This window comes from Corvus kubaryi, unplaced genomic scaffold (assembly GCF_017639235.1).
Source record: "Corvus kubaryi isolate FWS band 111438036 unplaced genomic scaffold, C.kubaryi_AGA036_p1.0 37284, whole genome shotgun sequence".
In the NCBI taxonomy this organism is placed as follows: Eukaryota; Metazoa; Chordata; class Aves; order Passeriformes; family Corvidae; genus Corvus; species Corvus kubaryi.
In genome coordinates, this window is record NW_024581088.1 from 10,949,819 (window position 1) to 10,961,915 (window position 12,097).

The window sequence follows — 12,097 nt, forward strand, 5'->3', positions numbered from 1 at the left end:
ACATTTGCTACAGCATTTTTAAAAAAAGATTAACAAAACAGATTTTTCTATTCAGAAGTTAATTTTCACAGTATTCTTGCTGAGGTGAAAGTCATGTTCTAAAGAGGAGCATCAATGTTGTTTGTTCCAGTGGTATGGTTATGTTGTTACACAAATTCAGATTATTAGAGCGCAGAAAGTCATGTATGCCATAAAGCTTGCTGGCACCTTTTTGGCCAGTATTGCAGGACTGGATGTGTGAGGGAAGAAAGAAGAGAACAATTCCCCTGGTATCTCCTTGGTCCTGAGGCACTCTGTTCTGCTGTGCTATCCTCTAACTCTGAACCCATTATTGATGTAATCCCAGGTGAGAGCAGAACAAGAGACAAGAATTGTACAAAATGCCCTCTGACATCTCAGGAGCACATGTGTGTGTAATGGCTGCAGGCTACAAATCTAATGTATGTATATTGGCGGTGTACCACGGCATGACACTAAAGGTAACTTTGTGACTCTTATTTTTACCTGCAGCTGCTTTCTCTGAAGAATACAGAAGGTTATTTCTACTGGTTTTACCAATCTTTTGTGGGACAATAAGGTGGCTTCTATTCTGGTTTCAACACTGCCCAAAAAACACCCTCCTGATTTTTTTTTTAATTTTATTTTTTTTAGTAGCATGCAAGTAAGAGTACTTGCAGATCATCCTTCAATTCTGGGACAGAGAAGTGGCATTTTTTTCAGAATCTGTTAAATATATTGTGTGATGAAAAATAAAGTAACTGTCTGTTTCTTAAACCTACCAAATAAAAATTAATTTTAGTTCTGTAGTGGATGTCTCTTCAGTATCTGTCGAGAGCTGTTCTTTTGCGATGTAGAGTTTCTATCTGCACAGCCATTCAAAGCTGCCACAGGAAGGAATTTTATTCATGAAACCCATTGTTGTACATGTTGTAATTTGTGGGATTGTGTATACAAGCACTTCAGAAAGCTGGTCTGTGCTCTTGGCACAGAGGTCTGGTTTTTGCTTTTAGCTCTCACATTCCTGAGAACTTCACACGTTGTTCCCAAGGGAGTGACTGATAGCTGCTTTGCCTCAGCAATGACTCTCTCTATGAGCTGTTGCAGTTAATACTTCTTCTCTGGTAAGCTGAAAGCAGGTAACAGTTGTGACCCAACCTCTTTGGCAGAACAACAGTCTGTGAATTGTCCTGGAAAGGAACTGAAAATGAAAGATTATATGTGAAGTTTGGAAATAGCTAATTCAAATTATTTTCATTCCTCAAAGGTGAGGTACAGCAGTGTACTGCAAGTACAGCTTGCACAAAGAGTGGACTAAAGGAGATTTCTTTGCTGTATATTAAAAGCCTGACATTTTTTCTGTTCTTTTTATTCCCTTCAAAACCAAATTGTCAACTGTGATAGTTGGAGCACCTGAAAAAATAGAGAATAGTTGCAGTACTGCTGCATCCATCAGAGGACTTAAACATTATTATTAGTCTTTATGTATTAACGCTAGCTGGATTTAGCATAACAGTGTTTTTAATTCATGAGATTGAGAAACAGTGCAGACAAGTTCTAAAGTCTTAGACACTAGGCAGAAGCTTTCATTGAACACAAGCAAATCAGTGGGGAGGCAACAGCAGCACATGCAGTTTTATTCACAGTATCGTAGAGGGCCACCGGCGTCCCTGGTCCTTGTCATTTGCCGTTCTGTTCTTTGATGCCAAACACCTGCAACAGGATGTTGCCTCTGTTGTTGAGTCAGGCTGTGCTCCAGGAGCAGCGTGCTGTGTCTGTTGCAGGTGTGAATGTACTCAAGTGGTAGGTTGGCTCTGGAAAAAAAAAGTAAATGTTGCCTGGGCCTCTGAAGAAAGAACCTAGAGAAGGGATTGAGAGACCTGTGTTCTCATTCCAGCTGTGATGGTAGGTGTAGGTAGAGGTAGGCTGATACCTTTGGGTTTTGTCGTGGACAAATGATGGCAAAGGTGTTTACCCTCCATGGTAGTAATGGCCAGAGCACTTTATCTATAGGAAGGGCCTTTATTCCCGTATCCTTATGTCTCTGTAGATTAGGTTTTTGTATTTAGATCTGAGAAAATCTCTTTGTACTTGCAACTTTCCTTGGACGGGTAGACTGTGGAAGAGAATGGAAGGACAAAAATATTCTTTAAACAACTGCTAATTAAATATTTGTAATAAGAATCTGGTTTGTATTGCTAGGTAAGTTATGCCAATTCTTAGTTATTAAGAGATTCAGTGACTAGTGCTGCAGGTGATCAAATAGATTCCTACCTACATTCCTCTATCAAATAGATTCCTCCCTACCTACCTACAAGTTTCATTTTTTATGATGCCTTTCTTGAAATGAAGAATAAAATCTAGCTTCTAGCATAACCATTTTGATTAATAGATTCCAGAAGTTGTCAGGTGTGTCATATGCTGATCTATTCCCACGGAAGCCAATGGGGGTTTTTGAAATCTGCATAGTAGTAGTCAGTTGCAAAATATTTACAGCAACACAGGAGAAAAAGTAAAGAACTTGATGTTCATGTAAAGCAATTTTAGTTTACATTGTGGTTTCTTTCTTTTGCAGGTGAAGAGTCTGCATTTTGCTCATCTGGCTTTCTACAGGAAAAACAACGTGAGTTGTTCTAATTTTTCTTTGTACCAAAGCTATTCAACAACTAGAGATAGTAATAGAGTAGAGTTGTTAACTAGCACAGGCCTTGTGGTATGTTACACTGAGAAGAGAAATGCATGTGGAGGGATCATGATTCTTTTAAATTTTCTTTTAAATTTAATTATTTTCACCATGGATTATTAAAATGTACCAGGAAAGTGCCTATGAGATTATTTAATGCATTATTGTCTTATAGTGTTGGCTGGAGTGGTGGAGGTAGAGCACTGGAGAGTGAAGCTGCTGGTGTACACAATAGCTCACACAGGGCAGTACAACATGGCTCAGTTTGGAGTGTAGGAGCCTTCAGTGCTTTGTGCTCTGGACTTCCTCCTTCCATCTCTGCTTAGGGAGGTGCAAGAAGTGTTACTGTTCAAATTTCTGAGTGCTATAAGAATGAAAAGTAGTGCCAAGCCTGGCATTGCTAGGGTTCCTTTGCTGCTGGTGCCCAACTTCAAGGAGTGTATTTACATGTGGCTCTGCTTTTGATATTTCTATGGTTTTGCCTTGCTTGCTAAAGAGCGAGAATTGACTTATAGAAGTGTATGGTGTTAATGAGGGTGTTTTCTTTCATCACAGTTCTCTCTGGGGACATTGTCCGTTACCTTCCTGGAGTTCACAGTGAAATGTTGGTTCTTTATTCCTGCAGCTCTGTTTGTAAGGACATGCTGTCACTAGGTGCCAACCCCTTCCTTTTTGGAAATCATACTTCTCCCATCTGGCCAGGTCTGGTAACTGGAGCTGTGGAGCATTTTGAGTCAAGATCCTCAGCTAAATCCTGTGTGTTTCTTCTTCTTCTGTTCTCTATAGTAGTAATTTACGAGATCTGGTAGCATGTGTATGTATAAGACTCATTCAATGAAGAAACTGTGAAAGTTAACACAGGAACTATCTCATGTTGTGGTTTTCAGAGCACGATTGGGCTCAGTGATGCATGCCATTATTTTCCTATAAACAGTGCAGTTTGCAAAACTGCATCTGCAGTATATTTACAGTATTCTTTCTCATTTGTTAATAGAAAGCATATGTCACAGCCTTCATATGAACATATTTCTTATGATGGATTTGTCATTATAAAGGGCTAGCAATAGTGCAGCAGATGGCAAGAAACGGCATCATTTCTCATGAGGGCGTGATAATGGAAATAGCAGTTTTCTTTTGGGACTATTGCCACTTTATGTTTTGTAGCCAACACAAGTTCTCTTTTTTTTTCTCCTCTAAATTTTTTTTTCTCCTCTAAATTAACATGGCAAAATATTAGGGATATTTGAAATGGTCTGTGTCATAAAAAAAAGAGGACCTCACTTGATTTTTAGTATGGCTTTGAACTTTACCTCATGATCTCAGAAGTTTGGGAATGATCATACAAATTCTCTTCTACTAGATTCAGGGAAATAACTTATTTTTTTGGTCATGTATCAAACCCCTGCCTTTCATGCCTGCTTTGAGGTGTTGAATCACTCAGAGTTTTTCCTTTCACCTGGCTTTCTTCTCGTGGCAGTCTTGAGATCTGATGTACTCCATGTGAAGAGACAGGGCAACAAGTTACTTCAGACAAAGTAACTGAGTAGAGATGCAGAACTTGCTTAGTGCCTCTCTAAATCACTGATGAACATGTGTGCATGTGTATATATGTATATTTATATACCAGTTCCAGTGGGAATTTGAGTCTGAAACAATCCCTGCCAGACACACTAGCTCACTGGTATCTGTGTTAGCAGGATATGTTTCTGTCTGCAGAAATACTTGGTATACCACTCATTAAATAAGTTAGTTTAGATGGTGTCCACTGTTCCTGACTGTTGACTGCTAGAATGAAAAGCAGTTTTTCTCTTGGGGTTGCATTTGTTTTAGGACTGTGTGCTGTCTTCCTTATAGTTCAGTATCTGGTAAGCAATAGGCAAGTGTCACTTTCTGTTTTGACTCACCTACCTCACCTAAGTTTGTTTTGGTACCACATGTTACTGAGAGCCATTTAACTAGTAGGGTAGTTCTCAATGGGCTGATACATGGTCCTGACCAAAAAGTGCTCAATAGTTCCTGCTGATTTTTTATAACGAAGACTTTAGTTTTAAATCCCTTTAATTTAATTTAAATGTTTTTAAATTGATGATCTCCCCAAAAATGGAACTTCTAAATTTCTATTGTTGACATAGTTGTTTAATAATGAGGTCAGCATTACATTGCAGAGAATTTCAGAAAGCAGTTGCATTTGGTGGAATTTTAGGGTTTATGATGTTAGGTTTGCTTTCTGATGTTGTGGGTTTTGTTGTACTCTTTTGTTTTATACAAGTATTAAATTACTGATACATTAAATCCTTGCCTGTCAGAAAGGCAAGAATAATTGCCTCAATTTTAAATACAGAGAAGTGTAGACACAGGGGCTAAATAAATTTACAGTGGCTGTAAGGGATAATATTGGTAGAATGTGCTGTAGAATTCAGTCTCAGTCCTAATGCAGAAGAGTAGAATGTTCAAAATGTGTTTTGGACTAAATTCAGGGCTTTCAGAATAACCTGGCCAGACCCTGCTTAAGCAGTGTTCTTGGTGAGGTGAAAATTACATTCCACTCTCTTAAGGTCTGGCAGACTGCCTGTAGACAAATGGCATAGAACCTCAAAGAAGGTGTGAACTCCTAATGCTAAGGAAAAGTAAACTGAGCCAACTATAGCATTATGGGGTGTATTTATTTTCTTCTGGCATGCTGGAAGAAATGAAGGTAAATGTGTCTAAATCCTGAAAGCTGTCTGTTATCTATTTTGGTGTAATTATTTGGTACAATCATCTCTCTTTAACTCCTAAAACTTGTGTCTGTCTTGGAGGGAGGAAGGCTTCCTAGTTTCTCTAGGAACAGCTAACATGAGATGAGTGGAATTTTAAGACTGCAAACTCAATCAGCTGAAATTTTAAATTACAAATTTCTAGCATCATCACTCACGAGGGTTTAAAAGCCTCCTCCCCTCCCATAAGAGTGAAGAGGAGTTGTTACGGGACTAGGATTCACATCTTGTCTGGAATTCCATCACTGTCGGAGGGAAAAGCACATTTTCCCTCCCCAAAGAGCTAACCACAACATTTGCTAATCAAATTTCATCTTACAGCTGTTTCCCAGGTAACTAAGATGCAACGGTAGAAAAAAAAAAAATACTGCATTGTGAAGAGACCAGAAAGAGCCGGTAGCAATTTTCTTCAATGAAGAAACAATGCAAAAAAAAAACCTGGATAGTGCTGTATCATCTTTTTCTCTGACCTTAAGGCCAGAGAAGATTTGTTCAGAGGTCACGCTTTTTCACAGCCAGCTGTAAAATTAATAGAATAGAATAGAACAGAATAGAATATTTTCAGTTGGAAGAAACCTGTAATGATCATGTAGTCCAACTGCCTGACCACTTCACGGCTGAACAGAAGTTAAAGCATGTTGTTAAGGGCAATGTCTTAAATGCTTCTTAAACACCAACAGGCTTGGGGCATTGACAGCTCTCTAGGAAACCTGTTCCAGTGTTTGATCACGCTTTCTGCAAAGAAAAGCTTTTTAAGTGTTCTTTCCCAAGGCAAGATAGTGGACAATCTCTTAATCTTAAAGCTGGTATCAGGAATTTTTCACCACTTAGATCAGGCTGCTGCCCAGCCAGGCTGCCTAAAGAGCAGACAAGTAGGTCTTTGAGTCTGTTTGGTCATGCTCCAAAGTCAATGCAGAAACTTTCATTGTTGCGTTTATAATTGAAGATGTTGGATGCATGAACCTGTTATGAAAAGGTATTGGCAAAGCAGTGTGTTTCTCTGCAACGTCACTTCCTATTTTTCAGCTTACAAGACATACCAAAGTATCTAAGATACCTTTATGGGATGAGCGGAGTGATGCAGGACCTCAGGTGACCTCTTCTGCTGCTGCTTCAGAAAGGCACAGATGATCAACAGCAGCTGTACTGGCACTACATGCCTCTGTATAAGGACCTGAATCCTGTTCTGTATGTTGCTGCTAAGAATAGAAGAGCCTCTAATATGTAGGCCTGCAAGAAACTTTGTGTATTGTTCTGTTTGTCTACAGGATTTCATGTGAACAGAACTTTCTCTCTTGAAATTAGAAATGTGCCTTACCTGCATAGATGTCTGTGAAAGATGTAGCAGGCAGATACTTATATGACTAATATGTCTCTTTTCCATTCAGGTGAATTATATAGAGCCTCTTTAAGAAAACAAAGGTTCCCTGCACAAGGCAGTATTGAAATACATGAGGACAATGAGGTGAGATTGTTTCCTAAAACAAGCTGTGCTGATTTTCAAGTAGACAGGTGAAAATACTGTCATATTGTATTATGAAATTGTAAACTCATTTGATGGTTTCGTTTAGTAGGTGCACATGCAATCACTGAAAATCATCACAAGATTTTTAGACATTGCATACTTAGGTGGAAAAAGGACTCCATTTTCTGAAGAGAAATTGTTATGTCTGCTTAGTAATTAACTGGAAATACAGGTTTTGTGAAGCAGCAGTCATGAAATTGGTAATAACAGAATTGCCTGGTTTTAGAAGCAGGAAAGAATCTCAACACATTGTAGACCTTCCAGCAAACTGATTAAGGTCCTCTGTCTACACGTAGGACAGGTAGTGGAAATGTCTACTTTACCACTTTTGAAGAACTCAATCCTACAACCCCCTGAAAATGGTGACAGTCATTGATTGACTTCAGATGTCCAGTTGATTTGTTCTTGAGCACCTTCTCTAAGTCATGGCTGAGCTACTGCTGAGAGGCAAATTAATTTTATTCCCTTTGAGTCTTCCTGTGAAAGATACCAGTTAAATCCAGCTGAGAGACTTCTCATACCAGTGACTTCAGCAATATTGACCCACTTGAGTTTTTGCTTTTTGAAGCTTTCAGTTCCATCATCTCCTCAGCAGTGCTGCTTATTTACAAGCAGGCATTGTCCATGGAAGGAACTACATTTAGCTTCTAAAGGGAATTAAATTTCTCTTATGAAAGCTGGAATGACACCTTATGGAGAAGGAAATTGTAAATTAGTGCATGGAAAAGTGGAACCTGAAAAATGCTTCTATGATTCTCCTGTATTTAAGCAGATACAGGTCAGGTCAGCAAAATGCCTTCACAATGAATACTTCTGGGTACTAAAATTCATGGGCTGAAGAGAGATAGTGGAATAACCTACAATTCTTTCATTTTCAGCCATTTCTCTGTCACCATTATACAAGTGCTTAAGTTTCCCATTTCCCTTCACTCCAGAACTTAAAAATAAACTGTCCAGAACATTGCCTGATGCTGAGTAAATCACCCAATCTAGCATTTAACAATCTTTAGACAAAAAATATTACTGTTGTTTTTGCTGTGTGTTCATATTTGGTCAGGAAGTAGAAATCTTCAGGAATCATCTCATCCAAAGTGAAGAAGAAAATAGCAGCAAGATTTAACAACAAAAAATCTAATCTTTTAATGTATTACTGAGTTCTTTGAGTACACACGAGTCTCAAGGGGTAAAGAGGAAAAAAAAGGTGAATTTGTGAGATATTTAAAATGCTTTTCCAGTTTCAAGTAGGAAATATCTGTTATCTGCAAAGCATGCTGATTATTGTCTGTGTATGTGCCTATTTACATATTAATAAATTTGTCTGTGAGTTTTATGGATATCAGCAATGATGCATTTTTTTACTTTTTCATTAAGTGTCTGGGTGAATTACCACCATCTTTCATTTTAATAAGAAGCTGCCAGTGTCAAAAGTCTGAGATAATGGTATCATCTGCTTTTGCTGAATGTTTTCACTTGCAGAGAAATTTGTCTATTTTGGACTTGTGGTGATTTGAATGAGAACCTTGCCAGTAAATGAAGCAATCATTAGGATACTTAGATGATCGCTTACGCTGCCTGTGGAGGTTGGAATTTTTCTCCAGGCTCAGAGTATTTAAAGTAATTTCTGATGTACACAAAACTGTCTTAATCTTTGTTGACCTGAAACCTACATCTGTGCTGCACAGGGTTTGTGTCAGAGCATAGTGGGCTCTGTATGATTCAGACGTACTTGAATTAAATGGAACAGGACATGTGCATGTGCACACGTGCACACACATGCCCCCGCCCACTCCCGTGAAAGCAAATACCACAAAATTATCACAGTGGGGGTGGGAGGAAAAAAAAAATCACTGCTAATGTTGCCACCAAATAAAGTAACGAAGTCCATAAAAATGCCGCCTCCTTTCTTATTTCCTGTTTTTCTCACAGGAAGGAGTTCAACACCAGAACTGCAAAACTCACGTGTTAATTTTGATCCTACATGGGGGAAACATATTAGACACTGGGAGTGGAGACCACAACAGCAAGCTGGCAGACATCAACACCTTCAGTTCTGTGTTTGAGAAAGTGACCCGAGCCCATTTCCCTGCTTCTTCAGGCCACATCTTAATGAGACTTGTTCCCTGCCCAGCAATCTGTTCAGCAGCTTTCTCTCTTGTTTCCAGGTAAGTTGATTTGTATTTCCTGGTGTTTGGTTTTGCATTGTGGTTTTGAATAGCTTTCTGTGACCCATATATTTCATAATGAAATTTTGCTAATAATTTCTAATCTTTTGCTGACTGCAAGACTTGCGCCAATCTTTCATCCTAAGTGGATGAATTTGTTTTAAAAACCATTTTTATTGGATGTATCCACTTCAGTAGCTGCTCTTCCTCAGCTGCTTTTTCAGTCTTGAAATTCACTCATTGAATGAGAGAATGTTTTCAAGTAACATTACTTTCTGTGACATAAATATTTTAAATGGCACAATAGAGAAAGGAGAAAGAAACACATACTCCTGGGACTGCTTCAACTCTTCTACAAGTGCAAACCAGGATTAACTGTTGAACTCTGGTGAGGGGAGGAGAGAATCAGATTTTCTTGATTTCTGTTTTTCTAAGCATGAAAATGTTGCTTTTTCAATCAAGTTGCCTCCTTTTTGCCAGATGTTACTATGCAAATATTTACTATGATTTCAGAATGTGTGCAGCTTTGTTTCATCTTTTTGAAAAGATTGGACACTGGGAAAAACATCTTTATATGCTTTTGAACAATACACCTGTCACACTGTGTTCTAGGAAACTGTTTCATTGTGATGGTTGGATCCTGCTCTTCGGCGTAGGGAGTTATTATACAGGGGGAAAACAAAAGCTGAAATGTAATCATGTCATTGCCATTCAAAATTATGTCTAGTTGTATGTAGAGCAATTGCACCAAGTATGTTTAACTGCAGAAATGCCTTCTAGTATGATCCCATTCACCTAAAGCAGTAATGCCTTGGTTTTTCTAAGCAGTTGAATTCGATGAGAAAAGGATCCTTCCCACGTTCGCTCATTGTGAACTGCAATAGCCCAACCCATTTCTGTTGCTAACTGCTCATTCTCTGATGCTGTGTCCTGCCTCTTGAAGTTTTCCTGATGATGACATGTCCTTTTCTAGCCTAAATCCTTACAGCTATGATGAGAACTGTCTCAGCAGCAGTGAAGACCACATCCCACTGGCTGCCTTGCCTTTGCTGGCTGTTTCATCTCCTCAGTATCAGGATGCAGTTGCCATGGTGATCAGTAGAGCAAATCAAGTTTACAATGAGTTTCTCAAATCTACTGATGGGGCTGGTTTTAATGGGCAGGTAGGACTATTTTCTCTTACATCAAAGTAAAATTCCTTCAGAGCGAGGCTATTTCTTTTTAAGCCGTTGTGTTGAGGGGTTTGAGTTATGAGTGTGGGACAACACTACAAATACGATGAATGAATGTTAGCATGGGATCACCTACACAAAATGCTCTCTCAGTGTCCAGCACAAGACAGGCACTTCTGGGATCCCATGTACTATCTCGTGTGGATTTACTCAGCTGGTGGAAGACTATATACATTCTCCCACAAGCATTTTGACTCCTAACCTCTTACTTTGCTATGGTACTTTAAGCAGGGTATGTAGTGAACAAGCCTGAGACAAATGATCATCTGTGTTAATGAGTTCTTCAGACACAGCTGATGGAAAAATTGGGACGTATTTAAGATCCTAAGAAATCCAGTACTGATCTATTATTTCTTCTTTGCCTCCATCACTATATTAATAAAGCAATAGTCAGTAATGAAACATAGAAGACAAATACTCAGCTGCTAGTGGTGGTGCAGATTTCTTCTCTAACTCTGGGGAAATTATGTGATTTTCTGTTGTGACCTGCACACCAGTGAAGTCACCTACAGGTTTCTTCCAACTGACAGTAACTGTCAATTACTGTTCCTGCTTCACCATCTTTAGTTTTCAAAATCTCCTGCTTCACATAGAAAAATGATATTGATACCCTGTGTGAGTTACTGGTATTATTTTGTAATGGGGCCACCTACAATGGCCAGAAGCATGCATTTCCTTTAAGAACAGTGACCTCCACACTTCAGAAAAAGAAAGAAAATACATTTAATATAGAGTACAGTGTAAACTTTGAAGGGAAGCATGTGTCTTATTACACAAACAGATTCTTTTCCATGGCACTAATAAGGTTATGCTGTGATATATCAGTATTTTTAGGCTAAAATTTGGTTTGAAGGCATTTTTACTACACATAGTAAACTGTTATTGCTTAAAGCATAAAACCAGCCCAATTGCAGTGACAGAACATTATGAAAGGTGAAATTATGTAAAGAGTGATACCAGTTACAAACATAGTATGAAAATTTTCTCAATAGAAACTTAGTGTTATGATTTTTTTCTTTGGAAAAGGTACAAAAAAGTCTCCCTGTTGTAGTTTACAAATAATATATATTATTTCCTGTGGAAGAGTCTGCTAGACCTCTGTATGTTCCACAGAATTTTCACTATCAACTAGCAGCACTGTTAAAGTGGAAGTGACTTCTCTTTCTACAGTGCTTTGCTTTGCTCTTTAAATAGAAATGTCAGGTCTGCCTCTGAGTAAGTCCTGTACTGATCGAATATATATCATATATCCTGACACACACCCTGTGTGTGTCTTTCCTTCCATATTTTTGTCTCTTCTGTCAATTTACATTGCAAGTTCATTAGATCAGAGGTTGCCTTTTTGATTTTACGTAGTATCTGGAAAAAATTAACTCCATTACCTTAATGCCAATAATAATAAGGATTAGAAACACAGTGGTAAATTGAAGAAGGTATTGCCAATTCCCTACAAAAAGTGCTGTTAATTTTATTAAGGTTACCTGTAGCATATGATTTTCGGCTCTTTGTGGACTTCATTGTGCAGCATAGGAATTTGAAAATCAGAGAGTAAATTGGCATGCTGTTCAATTATATACAACTTTAGAACCAGAAATGCCTTAGGATAGATATCACCTTAATGTATTTTGATATTTTGTTTTATTTTTAAAGTGTTTTTTTATAATTTTAGTTGACTACAAGAAATGTACTCGCTTTTCCTAACATTCTTCACTTCAGAGAAAAAATGCACAACGTGCTATATC

The 12,097-nt window shown here is 38.3% G+C and overlaps 1 protein-coding gene across 6 annotated transcripts in view; it reads left to right on the plus strand.

Moving 5' to 3' along the window:
- The window catches only part of PITPNM3 (PITPNM family member 3), a 55,558-nt gene that overhangs the window by 23,319 nt on the left and 20,142 nt on the right, over positions 1 to 12,097 (plus strand). For 3 of the 6 annotated variants that reach the window (XM_042026548.1, XM_042026550.1, XM_042026551.1), the window contains 4 exons: positions 2,573 to 2,620; positions 6,825 to 6,901; positions 8,888 to 9,123; positions 10,097 to 10,286. In XM_042026548.1, coding sequence (XP_041882482.1) covers positions 2,573 to 2,620; positions 6,825 to 6,901; positions 8,888 to 9,123; positions 10,097 to 10,286 — 551 coding nt within the window. Of the gene's footprint in view, positions 1 to 2,572; positions 2,621 to 2,677; positions 3,437 to 6,605; positions 6,661 to 6,824; positions 6,902 to 8,887; positions 9,124 to 10,096; positions 10,287 to 12,097 lie in introns of those variants that run through there. The other 3 variants (XM_042026549.1, XM_042026553.1, XM_042026552.1) reach the window with 3 other exon arrangements.